Source organism: Rhinichthys klamathensis, unplaced genomic scaffold (genome assembly GCF_029890125.1).
Source record: "Rhinichthys klamathensis goyatoka isolate OS25496 unplaced genomic scaffold, OSU_Roscu_1.1 h1tg000029l_1, whole genome shotgun sequence".
Taxonomy (NCBI): Eukaryota; Metazoa; Chordata; class Actinopteri; order Cypriniformes; family Leuciscidae; genus Rhinichthys; species Rhinichthys klamathensis.
In genome coordinates, this window is record NW_026606579.1 from 45,753 (window position 1) to 68,871 (window position 23,119).

General features: G+C 38.3%; 2 protein-coding genes across 2 annotated transcripts in view; both read left to right on the top strand.

Annotated features, from left to right (window-relative positions):
* The first annotated feature begins 312 nt into the window (after positions 1-312).
* On the top strand, positions 313-10,929 carry wnt5b (wingless-type MMTV integration site family, member 5b). The gene is made up of 4 exons (XM_056245071.1): positions 313-888; positions 1,441-1,688; positions 4,182-4,474; positions 10,112-10,929. Exons 1-4 carry the CDS (start codon positions 746-748, stop codon positions 10,568-10,570), a joined length of 1,143 nt encoding a protein of 380 aa, XP_056101046.1. The 5' UTR covers positions 313-745; the 3' UTR covers positions 10,571-10,929.
* A 4,491-nt stretch (positions 10,930-15,420) lies between these two features.
* Positions 15,421-23,119, top strand: part of adipor2 (adiponectin receptor 2) — a 32,336-nt gene continuing 24,637 nt past the window's right edge. Inside the window, exon 1 of the mRNA XM_056245081.1 lies at positions 15,421-15,544. The gene's annotated coding sequence lies outside the window, so the exon portion shown is untranslated. The remainder of the gene's footprint in view (positions 15,545-23,119) is intronic.

Below are 23,119 nucleotides of genomic sequence, written 5' to 3' on the forward strand. Positions count from 1 at the left end.
GCTCGCTCTGTGTGTGTGTGTGTGTGTGTGTGTGTGTGTGTAACTTTTGCCATTATGACTTTTGTCCGAAACAGATTTTAATTTAAATGGCTTGAGGTGCGCAAGCATTTGAAGTATATCCTCCCAATAAACGCAGTGTAGATTAATTTACCATGAGTCCAAAACGCGCTCTTACGCACCGGAGAATCAAAGCTCTTCTTGTGAATCGGATTCTCATCTGCTGCCCTCTTGTGTTGTTTGGCCTCCCCAAATTCCTCACCACGCAGCGGCTCCCCTCGCGCTCCTCCTCCTCTCCATTGTATCCGCGTCAAAACGAAGGGGGTGCGGAGAAGTGCGACAGAAGGAGGGAGGGTTAAGTTGTGCCATCGGAGCGCAGAGGTGTTAGTTCATATCGACAGAACCGGCAGAGACATAGGGGGGGAGAGAGTTTGGACTATCACCACCAGATGCACTTGTGTCTTTTCTTCTTTCGTTTTAACTTCCATCCATGTTGCTTATATCCATTGCACACCGACATCCACTTTCGTTGCGTTTTATGAAGCGGATTTTAAAAAGAACATTCTCAACAGATGTCAGACTCCGTTAGTGCCTCAGGTCATCTAGGTGTTTTACGCACAGCTGGTGTTTAAAACTGAGCTGGGGCAAGATTGAGGGGATTCAGAGGCACTGCACTTCAAGAGACTTTATTTTTTGTCAAGTTGCTAAAGGAAGCGGCTCCTCCAAGTGGATTACTATCATTTCCTAAATGTTTCCCCAGAGGAGGCTCTTCGCATTTCCATTTCTTGGCCGAGGAAGGATGGATGTGAGAATGAACCCAGGACACCTACTTCTGGCAGTGACCCTCATTGTCTGCAACTCACAGCTGCTGGTGGTCGCCAACTCATGGTGGTAAGATCAGCTTGTAATTGCAAACTATTCTAAGTTGCAAATGTATATTTCGAAAGTACCATATTACGTTGTTTGTGGAGGATGAAACAATGCATAAGAAAACTATTCACTGAGAACAAATGTGGAGGCTTTGTCACAATATTTACCTTGGGCAACAAATGGTCAAACTGTTTGTAAATAAGGGCATTCGTGTCCTGAGGACAACAGGTTTTTCAAACAGTTTTCAACTTGATAATAAGTTCCACAGACACCATTTACGCTGTGCAATCCTTAACTCACTAACACATAAAACGAGTTTGCTTGAAATTAAATTGGTTCATAATTATTTCAATGAAGGTTTACAGTTTGACTTCTATCTATAAAAAAAAGTCTATTGGCAGCACAAGAACAAAGGTTACTGCTATCTCACCTTGCATTCTCCAAAAAAAACCCACATGCAGTCCAGATTCCAGTATAGTATGCCCTAATGAAATTTTACACTATTTTGTGTCATGTATGCTGCAGGTTAGTTGTGCATATTTGATGGCCGGTGCATTGGTCTTACTTTCTCAGGTCATTAGCCATGAACCCCATCCAGAGACCGGAGATGTACATCATTGGAGCACAGCCTCTGTGCAGCCAGCTGACAGGCCTGTCTCAGGGTCAGAGGAAGCTCTGCCAGCTCTATCAGGACCATATGGTTTATATTGGAGAGGGGGCGAAGACGGGCATCAAGGAGTGTCAGTATCAGTTCAGGCAAAGGCGATGGAACTGTAGCACAGTGAACAACACTTCAGTGTTCGGCCGCGTCATGCAGATAGGTGAGTCGCCGTGATGATGCTTAAAATGTACATGCAATTTAAAACAAATTGATCAAATGCACAATAATATAGCAGGCCGCTTTGAAAATCCCTCTGATGACATTTGAGCCCACTGCTCTTGAGTTACAATTGTCTTCAAGGAAGTTAATGTATTTTGCTTAGAGTTGTCAGCTATAAATAAAAGCTCAGATGTCTTGATTTCAAGTGGCTGATGTAAATCACATGACCAGTTGTTTATTTCCAGTTTGCCCCTGAAAGATGATAAAAGGAATACATTAAACATGTGAAAATAAATGTACATTTGGTATATTATTTAAAGGGTTGATTGTTCATGTTTTTAAAGTCATATAAATCATAATCACAATGCATGTAAAAATATAAGTGGTTATAAGATATAGACTAATTTTCAATCACTTGATTGATATTGTTATTTTAAATGAAACATTTATATGGAAATATGCATATATTATTTGATTATCATAAACAAATATTAATTTATGGTAGCCTACTTTATTGTTTGCAACTTTTTATTGAGCAACTGAACAATGTTGTCCCACTGGTTTTAATTGTGAAAAGAGTAGGAATAAGTGAAACTGTGGTTATAAACCACTGTAATATATAGGCTAGGTATGTATATAACGCATACTTTTTGATAAACGTTTTTGATAAATGTATAGTTTTGAATATTTGTTATACATAGCTTAAATGTAACCTGCTAATGGATGATCGCTCTCAGCATGACTCGAACCGCTCCCCGTGAGATTTACGCGTTGGTCTCTTGACATCACTTTGTTGATTTTCATATAACATTGCTTTTTATTTAAATGGGTGCTCTATATTATTTTATGCATGCATGATGTTTAGATGTGTAGAGATCTTTTATACAGCATATTTAAATGAAGAAAGTTGCTCTTGACATTTCTTCTAGTATGTATGAAGCAGTGTGTACTTGAATGCATGCTCGTATGCGTGTCGTTCTCTCACAGAAGACAGCGCTCGTTGCCTCAATTGAGTGTTAGTTCCGCTCATCAGTGAAACAAGGTGTAAGACGCGACATGCCCCCCTATCGTGCCCCCCAAATAGCACGGGACTTATTTGCAGTCAATCGCGAGGTTTATATTGAGGTGTTAGTCGGGCCATTGTCCAGAGTCGCTTTTGAAATGCAATGACACGATGACACAGAGTCGGGATATCCGGGACTCTATTTGAAGTCCGGGCACCAAAGGCCAATAAAAGTGGCCCTCCAAATTCAATAGGCGCATCGCTGGAATGCAGGTTCACACCCGTTTACACGCGACGCATTGTGAGTTTGATGCCGTAAAACCGGCACCGAATTTTTACATTATTTTAAAATATTGCAATTATTTTCTCTGTCTTTGTATATATTGCAAATGTATCTATCTATCTATCTATCTATCTATCTATCTATCTATCTATCTATCTATCTATCTATCTATCTATCTATCTATCTATCTATCTATCTATCTATCTATCTATCTATCTATCTTAGTCTGTCTTTCACTGTAAAAAAAAAAAATCAGCCCCCTAAAGTTTAGCCCTAAAATGTATTAATTTATAGGCCTACATATACTAAAATCGGAGTTGGTGCTCTAAAACCCACACAAAATCAAGTAAATTGTTGTATAATAATTTATTGTTAAAGTCCCTAAATCCCTAACATTATAAGCTATATGCTCCTGTGCTACATTTATTTTTATTTATTTTTATAATGCAAAGAACAGTTACTTGTGGTCCGTAGTCAGGGGCAAATTGACTTTCATTAAGGCATTGAGGAAGGCCGGATCATTAAAAAGGAATTCTCAGGGCCTGAAGTTTAAAAACGTTTTGTGTGACAAATTTCCTCTTGTAATTATGGTGTCGCTAAGCATTGAAACAAACTGCTTATCTCTAAATATGGTTGTACTAGCACTTTTTAACATGTTTAAACAGCTTTTAAACGTTAAATGCTATTAACTGTATTGCCTGTGCTGTTGAGGTATGTGAAATCTGCATTCCAGATGGCTTATTAGATGGGGGGAAAAAATCAGGTAACACATGCACAACAGATGCGGAAAAAGAGCACAAATTTTTATAAACCTAGCGCCTCTTTGGCAGGAAAGCTTTGCGGGTTATCATATGCCTCATCTGAATTGTACCAAAACTGGAAAATCTGTCAGTCCTCTTTTTGCTTGTGTTTTAATATACTTTCATTGAGATATATATATATAACAATGGAATAATGAATCAGTGCTGTCCATGTACATGCACACGTTTCTGATAATCTTATCTCTCACTGCAGGGCTTACCAAAAAGATTGTTACCATCTGTGGGGTTCTGGAAATGAGTTGTTTTACTCTCTGCCTTACTTCCTAAGTGAATAATCAAGAAAAATAGTATACTGAAGAGTTGTGGATGATTTAACAAAGCGATTTCCAGCCCATGGAATGTCGTCCATGTCCTAATTATGTGTTTTTCTGTGCTTGTCTTCTGCAGGCAGCAGAGAAACAGCTTTTACTTACGCCATCAGTGCAGCGGGTGTCGTGAACGCTGTGAGTCGAGCGTGCCGTGAGGGCGAGCTCTCCACCTGTGGCTGCAGCCGAGCGGCTCGTCCCAGGGACCTCCCGAGAGACTGGCTATGGGGCGGCTGCGGGGACAACGTCCACTACGGCTACCGTTTCGCCCGGGAGTTTGTCGACGCCCGTGAGCGCGAGAAGAACTACCCTCGTGGATCGGTCGAGCATGCAGGCACGCTTATGAATCTACAGAACAATGAAGCTGGGAGAATGGTGAGGAAATGAACACACACATAGATGATTGACCTATTGATAGATGGAAATGATCAGATAGTAGTAAGTGTCCCGTACTGTGGGCGTTAAATCCACCATGATCCACCTAATTTCATTTTGTGCAAGAGTCTACAGTGCATTGGTTTGGTTAAGGTGTGTTTCTTTAATGCGTAGCGAATGAATCACGGCTGTTGCAACCTCTATTGTGATATTGAGAAATAAGAGACCTGTTGTACACTTGAATGGATAAACACGGCTTTAAATATGTTTGTGCGTGAATAAACCAAAGCCAGCCCTTATGTCTCCTGCAGATCACCACAAACAGTTACTTCATCCTCCCTCTGTTGTTGAGTGAATGTGTTTACTTAGCTAAAATTTGGGACCACAATTGTCAAAAGTTAGCTAAATCTGACAAAGTCTTCCTTTGGAGATGTCCTCAAAGGTAAAAATTTAAAAGGGGATTAGTGTGTGGTCTACAGTAATTATATATAACTTTTAGGGATGTGCAATAACATATTTTCAAAATTGACTAGCCAATGTCAGCTAATTCATCTTAAGGAAGCCCTGTATAGTTAAGATTTACAATTGCCCTGCAAGTTTTTGCTGGCGAAATCCAGTCAGTTCAATAGGAATCCATGCAATTGGGAATTTTGCTGGAGGGCGGCAGATTTCCTCATGCAGATTTCGGTTGACCAACAGACAGCTTCTTGTTTTGAAAGTGGTTGAGTTGTGCTTCATACATTTCGCCAATGTGACCGCTAATTTAGGCTGGTTTGGATTCACCTGGCACAGGGGGGTGTTTGTTTACATGAGACTAAATCAGCTAGACTGAATGGAAACCAATGCAGGGGTCTGAATGCACGTTTTTATTTCCTGGACTATCTTGAAATGGGTTGTAAAAACTTTATCCTTGTGGCAGGACACTCAGAAAAGCATGAGAAACAATGCTAAGACATTCAGTTTTAATTGGATGAATTTAAAGACACAACTTTTGTGAGAGAGTTCCTGTTGTTAGAGCATGGCATTTACCCGACTTGTTAGATGATTAATTAGTCATTAAGACTTTAGCTTTATATAAAAATAACAGTGGTCTGTACGGCATCTATTTTAGGTTACAGACTAGGGAGAGAGCTAACTTAATGAAAGTGACCAAATGGCGCCTGTGCTAGGCCAGCGCCCATAGAGTCTGCTGGGGGTCAGGAGGTCAAAGCACCACCGATCCCCGGGACCACTAAAGCGTCCCATGTTACTCATTTGCTCTTACTCTAGTGTCCCATTCAGCATGTAGCTCAGATTCCCATCCAATCTCCCTTTTATTCATTTAATGGAGTAGTCGATGCCAGAACAAATAGTTTTTGTGTTTTTTTTTTTATAAGGTGATGTGTGGCAAATTTGTTTAGTCAGGAACGCTCTGACACTGCACATTTTCTTGTTGAATGGCTTCTTGCTGTTTTATAGAACAGCTATATGGTGGAATGATTATTGGAACGTTTCCAACTATGTGAGTGTGTGTGTCTGGCTCCGGCAAACTGTGGCCCCCCTGCCACGTTCAGGTGGGCATAAAACCGGAGCGGGCCGCCCTCTCGGAGAACGCACTGCAGAATGTCACCACATCCTGCCAAAACACACCATCAAACTGGAATGCGTTCCTCCGTCCCCTTGCGAGTCCCACGCTTTGTCATACCACACCCCGATCCCATCCTCTTTCCACTTATTTATTTGAGTGCTTTTAAAACGAAGCGGCCCCATAAAAAGTCCATTTGCCTGCCGATGTGGGTGCTTGCCGTGCGCAGAGCTCCGCCACATATGTTTGTCTTAGGGAAGATGAGTGTATTTAAGGTGTTTACAGAAGAGAGGGCCTCTTTTCTGGAGTTATGGCACATCTGAGATCCCTGGCTCTTCTCCTGGAGGTTCCCTGAGGTGAGGAGGTCAAGGTCTGGACATGTTCTGTACGTGCATGCTGGGGAGATTATATCTTTCGGTGACGCCGAGTAGCTACTCGACCACCCTCAACTTGGTCCTTTTTGTTCTTTTTTGAGTTATTGGCACCTGCTTTTTTGGCGTGGGTGGATTCGATGGTGTGGTGTGACCCCCGATACTCCTTGCGTTCCTTTTTTTTGCGGAGCCTGTTTGCTGGAGATTTGTCTTGCTTGGAAAGGCTTGGTCTTGGTGGGCTTTTGTGGAGGTGACAGAAGCGTATCGGATGCCCCTCGGTGTGGAGTCGGGGGGATAAGACGGGTTTAGTGAAAGATGGTGCGTGTGGTTCCGGTGCTGTGGGTCACAAAGGCTCGTGACCCAGACTGTACAGAGAGAGGAGGCCTCCACCCTCTATAAAGATCACCTGCTTCTGTGTGTCTTTCATTAGAAATCAACTGCAGCGGAGACAAACACACACACACCTTAATCTAAAGCACTTTATTACTCACTCACACACACACACACGTAGGCGTAACGTATTTTAATACATTGCTAAGGCTTTCTGTCTCACTCAATTTATCTGCATTACTAATGTTTGAATGCTTTTGTATTCACAGACACGCATATTTACTTAGCTATCTAAATGAGGACGTACCATATACTTTTCTCGTTTTTTATCTACTCTACCAGTCCAAAGTGACTGAATCATGTCATCTTATTAAACTTTTGATCTGAAGTTTTTACATAGACATATTATTAAGTGCCTAAAATTGGCTTCGTTGACAAATAGACATGGAATTTCTTTACAAAACTTCACAAAACATGAGTTGGAAAACTCATGTAGTGAAGGAAAAGCTGCAAACAAGAGTCCAGCATAAATGGGAATTCCTTCAAGACTGTTTTCAAAAGCTGTTATCTAAAATTAAATAAGTAAAATAATCAACTAGCAACAGCAAACACTATTTTGATAAATGCCTATGAACTAAAGACTATAAAAATAAAAAATGAACGAATAAACATTAAAAAGTTAAAGTAAAATAGAAAATAAAATAAAAATAGTTTTCACTCATATTTTAATAGTTTTGTGTGTGTGTGTGTGTGTGTGTGAATTATACTTTACTATTATTCTAAAATGTAAAACAGTAATAAAGAATAAAAAATAAGTCTTTTTTTACATTTTACTTAAAAAATAAACAGATTTAATTGTAATTTATAAATGTTTGTGTGGGTGTGTATATATGATAAATGCTTAATGAATCATTTTTTACTACTGAGAATGCCCCCAAACTAATGTTTTGCCAGAAACAGTCCACAGTTTTGTCCCCAACATGGAGCTGATTAAACCTCATGTAAAAAAAAAAAAAAAAAAAAAAATACACACATATATACAGCTGCTTTAAAAAGTCTCATTACTACAGACACATTGTTGTGGCCTTGAAAACTGCTACATTTTCTTAGCATAGCTCAGAGAGATTTGTATTTGTTTACTTCAGATTCTTTTTCCCGTCCTCTTATCTCTACACCTCCAGGGATGGTTGTTTGCCGTCTCCTTGCTCCGCCCCGACCCCGCCCAGCAGTGACCCTGACCCGTCTGAGCGCGCTCCATTGTGCACAGCACCGCATGCGTGTCCTTTCCACGCACCGATGAGCCTGTCTATCCATCACACCTTGGTCACTTGGGCCAAAAAGAGAAAAAAGAGAGACAGAGAGTGAAAAGGAGGGGCGCGAAAAGGAGATAGATGAAAGTGAGGACGAATAAAAGAGAGAAACGGCCGCCTTTATGTGAACACAGTTTCAGTTGGGCGCACATGTTGCATAGAAATGCTCAAAAACCCTTTTGTGTGAGATCATTTAGATGAGGTGGCGGAACTGCAGCTTGACACGCAAGATAGTAAATAGCCGAGAATGGCTTGCGTGATGTGGGCCGCTGCTGTGTGGGAAAGTGTGTGTGTGTGTGTTGTTTCTGGATTGCAGACAGGTATGCAGGTTGGGCCGGTGATGACAGAGACTTGAAAGGTGTTGGAACTCCCCTTAATGTCTGTGTGCGAGCAGGTAAAAGGAAGGGGGCTTAAACAGCTGCCACCGGAGGGGGGTTGAAGAGTCGGGGCAGCACATCCTCAAAGACGACCGTTAAATGTTCTCACGTGAGGTGTTAAAGGGAGGAGCACTGCCCGGTCTTAAATGACAGAGAAACAGAAAGAGAAATGCCTTTAATGTTCCCTCGTTCAGGACACTAAACAGACACAAAAGACACAGCAAACAAGACACGTCACACACCGAGGCGGAAAAAACCACACTGGCCACCCAACCTTGATTGAGCCCAGACGTGGAAAAGAGATTGTACTCATTACCTTGTTTTTGTGTTTGTCGGCCAAACGTGACGCACTTGTATGTTGTGGGTGGTTAATGAAAAGTAATAGTCTGTTAATGTTACATGTTAAATAATTAAAAAGGAAAGGGAAGAACAGCCGTTGGTTTAGTAGGACAATATGTCGAGCGTTTCTTTATTGATTCAGCTGGGGGTTTCATTGAATTTAATCAGCAGGAAGTCTGCTGTCAGTGGACGCGGGGCTCTCTGTGTGTTCTAGAACAGAATGACTATTCATCCCATTGTCCTCCAAACGCTCTCACTGCGGCTCTCTGTTTGTAAAGGGACCGTAAACTCAAAGGCCTCTGGAGGCCCCATTAACTTCAAACAGGCTGGTGCACTGAACTCATTTGGCCTCTAGAGGGAGCTGTTGTTCCACCAGGGCTTACTTTGCAGCTTAGAACTATGGCTGTGTACCCTAATGACATTGTAAAAAAAAAAAAAAAATGCAAGAATAGCACGCTGTGTGTTTGCTAGGGTGTTCTGAGTGATTGCTTCCAATCTCTTAAAAAATATAAGTAATAGCATAAGTAATAGCATAACTATCATTCATGTTTTTAGCATTTAGCTAAATGCATTTAGTTTCACTGGCCTCAAAAAAACATTTTAATTTATCATTTTAATTTTTACTTTTATTGTTTAATGTTTAAAATAGTGTTTAAAATATTATTTATTTTATTTTATTTTTCACATACCCACTAATTTTAAATATATATTACATTTAACTTTTTATACTGTTTTTTTTTTTTTTTTTTTTTTTTTTTACAAAATAGTATTTATTATTATTATTATTATTCCACACATTCTCACATTATTTTCCCCTATCTTTTCATATGATTTTTTATTAAAAAAATTTTTTTTTTATAAAAATAAATAAATAAAATTGTATTAATACCTGGTAACTATACCATTTTTATACCATTAATTATATAGGAAACTTCAAGAAAGACATACTGTAAATTCGTAAACACTTAGTGGGGTAAATTATGGCATGTATAGCAAAGTATTATCGTTTAGTCTGTAATTTTCAACCCATTCCTACTTAATATTCCAAACTATCACAAATCGGAAATTACAAGTTCTATGTTTACCTGTTTTACCTAGCTGACCAGTTTGAAAAACAAGTTATTCCTATTCCTTTAGTGCTTGTTTGTATACCTAACAACAGTAGATGTCATCAGTCTGATGATATTTCTTATAAGTTGTATAAGCATATCTTGACTGGGAAAGGGTTGGTGCTAGAGATAAGGTTGGTTTATTCTTTTAGTGCTGATTCTTTTTTTCAAGTTACATTGTCATATTCTCACAATATAGTTCAAATTTTTTCTCCACGTCTCTTTCTCCACTCACAGGCAGTGTACAATCTGGCCAACGTCGCATGCAAGTGTCACGGAGTCTCCGGCTCATGCAGTCTGAAAACCTGTTGGCTCCAGCTGGCCGACTTCCGTCGCGTGGGAGAGTTCCTGAAGGAGAAGTACGACAGCGCCGCCGCCATGCGCCTCACCCGACGGGGCAAGCTGGAGCTGGTCAACAACCGCTTTAACACCCCGACGAGCGAGGACCTGGTCTACACTGACCCCAGCCCGGACTACTGCCTGCGAAACGAGACCACCGGCTCTCTGGGCACCCAGGGCCGCCTGTGCAACAAGACCTCGGAGGGCATGGACGGCTGCGAGCTCATGTGCTGCGGTCGCGGCTACGACCAGTTCAAGACCTACAAACATGAGCGCTGCCACTGCAAGTTCCACTGGTGCTGCTACGTCAAGTGCAAACGCTGCACGTCGCTCGTAGACCAGTTCGTGTGCAAGTAGCAGCCTAGGGAACGGGACAGACGCCCTGGAGAGGCACTGAGCAATTAGCGGGAGAAGCACGGGACCCTTAACGGACCCAGAGGGGGAACTTAGAGATAATGAAATGTAAAATGATATATTAAATAGCAACAAATGAAAGTATATAAGTAAGTGTACGTGTGCCGTTGATAGTAATTTAATGACCTTTTCTGACTCAAGAATCAAAAGTTGGACGTCATTGATGAAAAGGAGGCACCGGTGTGATGTATTCTGACTCGAGCTGTTGTTCTCTCCGTCTTTGAATTCAGAGAGGCACGCACTCTTTGCTCGTTCTAAAAGGAAGAGCCTACAAACTCTTTAGAGACTCTAGAGGGATCAAGAAAGGGGACGGAGAACAACAGGGCACATCACCCATTGCCTTTTCCAGACCTTCGATTCGCCGCTGATTCTTGAGCGCACCTCCACAAACACACTCCACCTTGCCCATATTAGAGCTCTTAAGAACCTTGAGTCAGAAAAAGGCGGAATTATTGGACATTGTGTTCCATGATGTCATAATAATCTTTGAGATATGACAAGAACAGAATGCTGCCTGTTACCCTTCACACAAGCATTTCCTTCTAAGAAACCTGGAGAGACGTGTGAAAGATGAAACCAGGAAGGAGTTGGACTGAACACTTTTGCCTGGATCGGAGCATCAAGCAACACATGCACACACAAAACTCCCCTTTATTCTTACAAAATCGCTGTTGTATCCTTCTTATAGGCTTTCAAAAGCCTGTTTGATGCATTTCTGTACGCCATATCTGGGAGTTCCATCTAATTTAGAGCAGAGAATATTGTGTTTGTTCTGTCACTGTCTTTGTCGTTGTTGGTTGAAACGGTTCAAAGCCTCACAGTAATGAATGTGTGTCTGGTAACTGAAAATAGGAAGAAGAAAAAAAAAAAAATCAAGGCTACATAAGGACTGCAAAAACTATTATTGTAACCAAATACTAGTGGTTCAGATTATATTTTATTAATTGCTTCTCATTTTATACATCATATGTATTGTTCTGATTATTATTTTTTGATAAAGAAGCTTTTTACTGGGGATTTATATGCTAGCAGAGAAGATATTACTGGCCACTGGATGGAACGGGTGATCATAGCCGACTCTCTGTCTGTCAGGCCGTGGAACATGACAATGAGATCTTTTGTTTAGGAGGAAAACTACACTTGTAAATAACAGTCAGTCATATATGCAAATAACACTTACAATCTCTTTGACACGTCACTCCACAGTTTTTTGCTGCCCTGTGATCATATTCTTGTTGTGTGTATTCCCCCTCATTCAAACCAGTAATATTAAAAATATGAATAGTGATTATTATTACCTACTTAGCTGCTTTATTTCTGTTTTGCTCTCTGTGTTCGTTCTGTTTGCTTTGTGTAATGACAAATTTATAACCAGGGTTATGTATTGCATAAAGCAGGGGTTTCTAATTCCAGTCCTCGCGCCTCCCCGCTCTGCACGGTTTGTATGTCTCTCTAATCTGACACACTTGATTCAGATGAGCTCCATGAACTCGGGTGCGTTCCAATTGACGGCCCCTATGCAGTGTTCACTGCGCCCTACTCCCTGAGCACGGGCTATCTGTTGAAGTTTGGTCACTTCACTTGACCAAATGCATTCATTCGCAAACACCCTGCAATGACATCAAACACAGACAAAACACAAGTCAGGCATATTAGATGAGTTTAAGGTTTGATGCCACAGTGTTCTTCTGTAAATAAATAAAATATAAATTCCAACACTTTCATTTAATGTAGCCTACGTCTGTGTAATACAACTGGATAAAAATGTATTATAAATTTCACTTAATCTAATGTCAAATTCAAAAGCCCTAAACTGAATGATAAATTTGTTGCGATCATTAATATAAAAATAAACGTAATTTGGTTAATTTAAATAATCCTATGTCTTTTTATCTTATTTAACCCGTAATCATGATAGTTGACTTGTAACCGTTGCGTCTCACGCACTTTACACCCGTGAACAGCCCCATACAAACACACCTGCTTCGGTTTGAAATCTCCCTTAAGTTGGTGACATACCCTTTTAAGTGCACTTCGTAGCACACTTAGGGTGGAACCCACCTCTGAACTGAGCGTGTCAGATAAGAGAGACATACAAAATATGCTGATCAGGGATAAAGTAATATGTGCATAATAGGCCATGAGACGGGACCCCAAATTTGGGCTACCGGTACCATTTTGAGGGATTAAATTTCTTTTTGATTTTCATGAAGGTACACATCTCTAGTGTTGGAAAATGTGTGATAGCATCCGATCCATGGTAGCTTTCATTAGAAATCAACACTTATATCATCCTACCTCAAGGTAAGGTGTTCAGTGACTACAAGAGAGAAAAATTTATCCTTTTATAATTTTAAAAATTTATTTAAAAAAAAATTATAATTTTTGTATTATAAAAATGTATTAAATTTGATAAAATTTTATTCTTTTTTTATCAAATTTAAAATTTATTTAAAGATAAATTAATTTATCCTTTTTCTTGACATATGTTTGAAAATCGTCCTCCGTAACCAAAAACTACCTTGAATCTAATGCTATCACACATTTTTTTTAAAATACAGGGTCATAAAAATCACCATGCGGTTTAATCCCTCAAAATGGTACCAATCAACCCTCTGTCTCACGGCCTATAAGTCATAAAAATGATGTGTATATTTATTCTACTGATACGGACTACATCAATAATTTTTGGTACTTTATCTGTGTTGTAAGCTAAACTAGGCCTATATAATGCAACCTTTACACTCACTCCAATATTCTTCATAAGGCAGGAACCACAAAATTATGGATGTCAAAGTTGCTCAACTGGTGCTTTTTGGAGAATTGCTGGGTGGGGTGGCACTTGCTTTTCTTTAAAACTAACCAAACACAAACATCTCAATTCAGATTTCAGTTCCTTGCCTCACACCCTCTTTTACACAGGTCCGGATAAGTTTCACTGCTGTTGATGAGTGCAGTTCCCACCGCATGATTAGTAGATCAGTTCTCTTGTTTTGTCATGCAATTAGACAGATACTGGCACAACATGTGAACCATGTGCAGGTTGGGAGAGTTTCCAGTGACTTTGGCCCAATATCAGGAACAATAAGTATTGACAGGTGGGGATCTGTCTGCATGCCCTCATCTAACATCTGTTTTGCAATTAGGTGAGTGTTTTTGTTTTTTGGATGGCTATCAGTTTCATTTAATGTTGGGCTGGAGCACACTGGCTTGTGTTCCACTTGTTTGGGATCTCATTGGGTTTGTATGGTCAAAGGACAAACCATGACCTGAGCTGTTTAGACTGGAAATTCTCCAGAAAGCTCATGTAGGTCAAAACACCACAGGAAAATTATACCCACAGCCTGAGACCACTATTGAAAATAGTGCTTAAAGTTCGCACTATATTTATATATATAGCCCAATATATATATATATATATATACACACACACTACTATTCTAAAGATTTCGATCTGTAAGATAAAAAAAAAAGATAAAAAAAGAAGTCTCTTCTGCGCTGCATTTCTTTGATTCAGCAACATTATACACTACTGTTCAAAGGTTTGGGGTCAATATATATATTAATATTTTTAGAAATTAATACTTTTATTCATCAAGGATGCATTAAATTAATCAAAAGTGACAGTAAAGACATTTATAATGCTACAAAATCTTTCTATTTCAGATAAATGCTGTTCTTTTATACTTTGTTAATCAAAGAATCCTGGAAAAAAATGCACACAACTGTTTTCAACATTGATAATAATAATACATGTTTCTTGAGCAGCAAATCAGCATATCAGAATGATTTCTGAAAGTTCATGTGAAACTGACTGTAATGATGCTGAAATTCAGCTTTGATCACAGGAATAAATTGCATTTTAAAATATATTCAAATAGAAAACAGTTATTTTTAATTGTAAAAATATTTCACAATTGTTTTTGTGTGTGTGTATACACACACACACACACACACACACACATATATATATAGACACACACACACACACACACACACACACACACACACACACAAATAACATACAGACAGTCTTGTAACCAACATACAGACTTGAGTCTTGGTTCATGATGATTGCTAAAGCCCAGTTATAATTTCACAATATGGATCATAGTGCATTATGATTGCTAAAGCCCAGTTATAATTTCACAATATGGATCATAGTGCATTTGATTTTTAACTTGTGCCATTGATTACATCATTTTTATCAATAGGCTACCTTCCAATATTGCACAACTGAAGCTGTTAGCACTGATATCATATCTGAATAACTGATAGGGAGGGATGTCACTGCATATTCCAACTTTCTTTATTGCAAATATTTGAATCTGTGCAATCATTTATAAAAAAAATCATTGCCTTCAGTTCATCACAGGTCCATGACAGCAGTATTGTAACCATTAGTCTATGCGACATTGACAATATTCACAATTGTGGTCGATCAACATAGGTTTTTCCAGTTATAGAACTGGAACCCCTCCCCCCAGTCATATTAATATTTGTTTATATCCTCAAATTACAATATCCAAATGGTTGTGAATTAATGTCTTATTTTAATGAACATAAGTTATTATCCAAATAGTTCATATTTAAACATAAAATAATATTTTATATTAAAAAAATACTGTGAGTGTGAACTTAAAAAAAAAAAAAAACATCAAGCATGAATCCCACAAACAAACAAGTCACCAGCGGACTACAAATCCCGTCAAACCCGTTATCCTGAAACTCGATCACGAGACCACATGGGCGTATTCTGATTGGCCTCCCGTCCTCACGCGAGGTACGTCACTTTGAAACGCAACGATATCCAGAAAATCCAGCCAGCTCGAGTCAGTCAGTCAGTCTTCTGGAACGGCAGCTCCTCTCCGACAAAAACACTCGTGAAGGACAACCGCCCGTCGCTTACATAAACAGGTGAGCAAAAATCTGACATCCACATGTAGGTGTTAGAATATATTTGAAGGTGTTCTGACTGTATGTTTGCGCTAATTAAGTTGTTTGTGTCAGTATTGCTAGCCGACTAACGTTAGCTCTCGTTGCTACGTTGCCTGAAACGGTTCTTCTATTGTTTTTAAGCTTTTTCTTAAAAGGAATTTGAATTTAAATAATTCAACAGACCGGAATATTACCATAGACGCGTCTCAAAGCTTATATAAAGAGCGTGACGAACGCGAGGAGATAGAAGTACGTAGTCTAAACCCCGTGCATTAGTCACTTTCAGACTTGTTTGTGTCAGTCTTTGAGAGGTGAGTGTGACCACTGGGGCTTTTGTTTGGAGTTTTCATCTTTCTGACTTGTATTATCCTCAATATCCTTTGTATGCTCGTTGACAGTTCTGGTCGAGTTTCACGTTCTTACTAGAGAGATGACAATAGAAGATGTTTTTGTTTGGGTTGTAAACAAAACCACTTCAATTTAAAGGGACCGTTCACCAAATTGTAATATTCTGTTACGACTCGTCCACATGTTTTGGCAAAAATATGTTATGCAGGATGACAATCTCAATCGCCATATGTTTTTCCAACACAAAGAAAGCGAATTGTGACTACTGCTGTCATCCTGCCAAAGATCTACGTTTGTGTTTTTAAGGAAGACAGAAAGTCATAAAACTTTTTGGTTTAGCTTAAGTTACCTTTTTAAATAACTGGATAAAACTGAGATGGGTTAAATGATGATGGACATTAGTGGATGCATTTTCGGTATGTAGAGGAATAAAATAAATAAAAATCATGATGTCTAGTATGTGTGAAAGTGACTTGTGATGTAAGTGACTTGTGATCTATGTGTGAAAGTGACTTGTGATGACTTTTTGCATCAAAATGAAAGTGTTTTGACAGCTCACTGCTTATCTTATTGACTTCATCACCACTGGCGTTTCTGACCTAGTTTTCTCCTGCCTCCCTTCTGCCATGAGTACAGATAAACTCCCTCAGTCCACTTCACTATTTCAGATCCTCTTCAATGTCATATTGCCATCCAGTCAGATTCTGGTTTTTAGAGATAGTTAATCATTGGTTTGAGCAATATGAGTTTATGCACTCAACTGATATTTGTTATTTTCAACTTTAATTGGTTATATTATTATTGCTAATAATTCCGGGTCTACCGATGCCACTGTTTGGTGAGTGTCTAAACACCAGTTACTTGTATTGTTTGAATAATTTATCAAATTTTTAAATAACCGCATGTTGTTTTCAAGTGATATAGCAATTGCTTTACAATTTGTCATAAAAGCAAATTAAAGACAGTCTTGTTCACAAAACAACTTTCTCATAATAAGTTCTTAATGCATGTTTTTATTGTTGTAGTGAAATAATCATCTAGTTATTATTGTAACAAAAACAGTAATTAAACGAATCAAAATAATTTTTGCATGTACATTAATGGATGCTTAAAGATAAAAAAAAGTTGTCTGTATTGTATTGGTCATAAAAAAATCATTTGATCTCTATAGTTGCAACCAGCTCGCCCTGTATGTTATTTTTAAAAGCCTACATCTCCATAACTATCTGTATTTTTTTGTAGTAAGTTGAGGCTCTGTGTGTCACACTTTGAATATGTTCCAGGACAGATAGTCATCTTAAAATAAATTGGTTATCATGGGACTGAAGTCTTGCCCCAAGCCAGTTGTACTTTCACATGACTGGCAGATCCTCTCCCAAAGCAAAGTTCATGCATGGGATGAATGCTGAATATAATAGCGTAGGGATCTCTACTACTACAAAGTCCATTTGCTTTTTTTGGTTGTTGGCAAGGGCACCCAAATAGTGTCACATCAGCTATAAATAGAGCCTGTGCTTGTCAAAGCTGCCTGCCATCAGTTAAGCATCTTAGACCAAACACTTGCCATTTGAAATTGACTTGGCCTGTCTGTGCATCAGGCAAGTGTAAAGCACTCTTTACTGTCGTCTCATTGGCAATCACTGCACATTACGTCCCTGGCCGTGCACCTAACTTAAGTTTTAAATATGGACACAGAGATATGAACAGAAAACAGTTAGGGTTCACTGGAGGTGATTACAGCTGCACGATTCTGGATAAATTGAGAATCATGATTTTTTTTGTTTCAGATAGAGATCACGAACTTTGACAATGTTATTTGTGGCAGTCTATGTAAAATGTTTAGTTATTTTGAATTAATTATTTAAAAAAACAATCTGAATGAATGATTCAATGACTCGTAAATGTTTCATTACTGGATGAACAGCGTTTTTCAACAAATCTGTTGAATGAATGATTCAATGACGAATTAAATTTTTTTAACAGTCACGTGGTGCCACCTAGTGGCCTAACAATGTGTATTTAATACAATCGTTTTTTAAGTGTCAAGTTACCTTCAAAAGTGTTTATATCCGAACTATAAACTTGTATCCCAGTACTTATTTGATATTTTGAATTTATGTAAGAGAAATAACGATACTATGTGGTTGAAAAGGCTGTTTCATACTTCTACATGACAACTGCTCTCTCTCGGTCAGCGCAAACGCAGATTTGAGTGTGATTTTTGACAAAGGTTTTAATAGGCACAGGTAAATCGTTGTCATTTAGGAATAAGATTGTGATGTTTTGAAACTAGAGGAAGTCGTAGCTGTTTAGACAGATAATGTGATGTAGTTTTTGACATTTGCACATTTAAAATGTTTAGAACCAAACCAGTAGGGATGCATCATACACGATTTTTCATGGCAGATTACGATTGATGACTTTTTAAAAGCAAATGTGGACTGATACCTTTTTTTGTCTTTAAAGCTCCAGTCCGTAACTTTTTTAAGTTTAAAAAATCCAAAATAATTATATAAAAAAAAACGTATTCTGCCAGTGGTCAAAACTATCTGCTTGCCATAGCTAGATTCAAAACGGTTAGCTTGTAATAATGATTTTAATTCCAGTGGTACTGGTGGGTTTCCGCGGGAAATTCGAGCATGTCTTTGCGCCATGACGTCACACCCGTACACATAAAGGAGGAGTTTCGGCTAGCCGGCTATACTGCGCGTGTGATCATGTATAATCATCAGTGTCAACTGGAGATTCAGCAGTTATAAAACCCAAAAGACTTCGTACTTCGGATTTAAGGTGGCTAGAGAAAGAGAAAGAAACCGTCTCATGCGAACACAAGGATTTAAACATCGGCGGGGCTTTTGAAAAGTGCGTGAACTCCGTGTTTTGAAGGGGTTCAAAACGGAAGAAGAGACGGCTTTTTTCTGCTGAACAAGTAAGACATTTCAATAGTTCAATCGTGTAACAGTACGTTTTCTTAATTCACACAGTTATGGAGTTTCCTTTGTTGTGCCTTTCTCGTTTTGCTATTATGGAGAATATGAATTCTGAACTACACAGGTAGCTGCTAACCATAAAACACATTAAATTTAACATTAGTCACGCAATGCTGATGTTGTTAACATGAACAATTTGAGAACAAAGTAGGCTATAATTTGCACGGTTGCTGTAAATCGCGTTGATTAAATCTAACGAAGCTTATCATGTCGAATGCTTTTCCCCCTTAGTTGGTCAGAACAAAAATGGATTTTACTTACTTGTTCAGAAGACATTTTCTTATGAAAATTCTTATGTTGGTCAAACTTTCAAAAAGTGAATCTGTGATTCTGTATGACATTATATCCACACAGCGCGGTGACTGACAGCACCACTCGCCTCAAAGCACTGTGTTCATCCGCGCTGTTTCATGCCGATTTACAACCCACGTAAAGATGATAATTCCGCGAATCACTGCAGTTACAGATTTTGAACAGTATTAGTAAATGAATCCACACAGATTATAAAATCAAATCAGTCATTTTAAAACTTTCTGTGAGACGCAATTTCACAAACAGCGTGATTTCAATGCAGTGCTGCGTCTCTCTCTCTCTCGTCTCGGGCAAGCGTCCAGCGCTGCAGCCGGTGAAACTACACGCTCACGGTTAGGAGTCGGGACATGACGGAATATTCACTTGCATAATCGGGCCATCGTGACTAAAGTTTACCATTTGCATGTCTTTAAGTCTTACCAGTTTAAACATTCAAACGATTTTAAACTATTCAGTAGCCTACTTGCGCGCTCTCTGAGAGTTGGTTTTCTCTGCGTGCATATATAGACTAGAGTAAAGCCGCCTCACATACAGCTCGCGAGATTATATCGCTTTAACAGACTAAAACACGCAAAATGATGTCAAAAATTTCGTTCTTGGTAAGTATCCTCTAAACACAGTTAGTTATGTCTTAAATAAGCATACAGGTTTTTAACAGAAACGGCAATTCCCCGGTTGTATGATGAAGTTAAGCGAGATATTCTGCTGTCACTCTCTTAACCCTGAGCATGTCAATCAATTGTTGTTTCTGCATAAAAATTTGAAAATGTAATCATTTAAAATGATTTCAACGTAGAAGAAATGACTTTGTTTGGTGCACATTCCAACACTTAAGACCTGTTAAATACTAGGTGTTTAAAAGAGTTTGAGAAAACTAAGTTAAATTTAAGTTGTTACCGTTTTTGCTTTTATGGAATGTTTTGTTTAGTCATTGAGCAGTGTAGACATGCTTCAGTTCAGTGTCACTATAATTGTCATTTCAGTTATTGAGGTAGACTTTAAAAGCAGAAGGAAGAGCCATTCTAAGCTTTTTTTATTCATTTAACTCATTGTTTTTCAGTTATCACAACTGTTATAACACTGGTTATTCAATAAGCAGATATTACTGTTACTAAACTCAGCTCAAAAGAAATTTAAATTCCAAATTGATCCATATCGTGATACATATCGTATCGTGGCTTTAGTATCGTGATACGTATCGTATCGTGACATTGTTGGTGATACACAGCCCTATGCTCAACTCCCGAAAATCTTCATTTGATTTGCTGTGTAGTCGGTATGAGGACATAAACTGTTTAAAGCCAAAATACTATGTGCTGTGCAGCACATCAGCATGTCATTCCTCACTTCCCATAATCTGAACAAGGTGGGATGACGTTGCCAAGACGACAGTCTCCTCTGGCTCATCCTGTTTGTGTAGATAATATACTGGAAAGCTTCTTTAGCCCATTATGGTGAATTGGAGGTTTAGGAAAAGATCTCAGTTTGACCGGTCACACTGGTTTGCACATGAGCTGGGCCTGTGTCAAAGCAAATGAAGCATTTGACAATCTGGTATGACTGTGCGTGGCACATGGTGTGGTGTGAAGGACAGGTTAACCTCTTTCTGCGTCATGACTTGTTGCTATTATTATTCAGTGTCAGATACTGATGCACAGAAAATTCGTTTTGCACAAATATATTTTGGTCTGATTTAGCATTGGAGGGGCAGAGGGCTGATGTGGATTCTATGTTTAAACTCGGATGAATGTCTATAACATGTTTTTTTCACGTATGCATGTGTGTGTATATGTTATTAAGCTCAATAAGCCACGGAAAACAGACAGCCGCCTCAAGGCCGCATGCAATCCAGATCTCTTTAGCGGCGTATTGCGCTTGATAATATCTGTCTTGGCATGTATTCACGTAAACATATTTAGTTTGTCTTAAGTGAACACAAACATTTGAGGAAAAAAATGATATTTGCAACATTATATTACATCTGTGCATCTTCTTTTTTAATATAATAAACCTGCTGCTGTCTGCCCATTAATGTTGATCAAACAACAAAAGAGAGAGGGAATCACTCACTGTTCTTGACTGAGTAACTTTTGAGTCCTTAATAATAATCAATTTATTTGTAGGCTTACACTAAAGATGCAGTGATTATTTTTACATTTGATTATTCAATTTCTGTTTTATTTTTTACTTGAATGCTTGTTTCTTGTACCGTATTTGTTCTACTGTTTATTACTCTTTGTTCTTTTTTTTAAGAACCTCATTGTGATTATTAATATAGTAATTATTAATAAAAGAATTGGAGGAAAAGATGCATTGTGATGCATCAAAAATCGTTTTATAATCGAATCGTTACCATCTGAATCGTAATCAAATCGTGAGGCAAGTAGAGATTCACACCTCTAATATATATATAAAAGTTTTGGATTTTTTTTATTTTTATTTCTTTTTTTATTTGATAGGGACAATGCTCATTGATCAACAAACAAGTTACTTGCTGTAAACAAGCCAGAGTTAGCTACAAGTGCTAGTTTCCATCTGTTGTCCCTAGCCAGATCTTAACAGGCACCCTAAAATACAAAAGTCAATAAAAATACACTATACAGTAGCAATGTAATAAATACAACAGGAATTTCAAAACAATGTAAGCATAATAAAATAAAAAAAACAATAATAATAATAAATACAGCAGAAATTTCAAAACAATATAAGCATAAAAAATAAAATAAAGTATGTTCATGGACTTAAGTATTTGATGTATGATTACAATGGTAATTGTCCCTAAGCCAAGATTTAAGCTGTTTTTTAAAAGAGGAGAGACTATTACACTCCCTTAACTCCCTTAACTTAAGATTTTCTTCTTCACTCTCTCCCAAAGGGCCTCTTCCCCTCTGACAGAAGTTCAGTGCTGCGCTGGTGTTTAGCCCTGGTCTCATGACCAACAGACGACACACCCCTAAGCTTTCCGTTCACTCTCTTACACTGTCACATGACACACACACCCGACTGCTGGCTCCGACAAATGCTTTTGTTTGGGTTTCTCCGTTCTCTCACTTGTTTTGGTTTAGACATGTTTTTCCTTCGGTCTATAATCCTCAGGAAAATGATAATCGGGTATTGCAGCTGTGTATTTATGCGTATTGTAGTCTTGTAGATGTACACAAAGTACATCTAGAGTAAATTGGACATGGACACTGAAACTGCGACACAAAACTTACTATTAGTCCTACAAGCTCTGTTTAACATGTTAGTTAGCTCCAGTGTGGTCTACTTTTTGAATATGGCTGCAGGGTGTCACTGAACACAATGTACATTTCTGTTGTGCGATATTAAAATTATAAAGATTTGTTTGTTTTCTATAGGCTATGTATGTGTATATATATATATATATATATATATATATATATATATATATATATATATATATATATATATATAATAAAAAATGTTAAATATTACTTAATTTAACATTTATTTATTATATATATATACCGTAATTCCTCAAATAAAGACCGGTATTCAAATAAACGCCGGGCCTCTGATAGTGGCCGGGGGCGTGGTCAACGCGGACAAATAAAGGCCGGTCTCAAATTAAGGCCGGGGAAAAATTAGTGTACACTCAAAGACGGACTCGCTCAGCGGTTGTCATATCACAACTATTCAGTGTTTTTAACCACATGTTTATTTTAGGTTTCAGACATTTAAATATATATGATTTATAGCAAAACAATACATTTATAGTTTGTAAAATACACAATGGTGTCTATGGAAGCAGCAATAACAATCCATTCAAATATATTTGGCGACGTGTTTTATTCATATCAGATACACAGTGTAAGTAACTATAAAGTTTACTCTATTCTTCTCCCAGTTCACCGGCCACTTACTTTCATGTATTTCGAGAGAA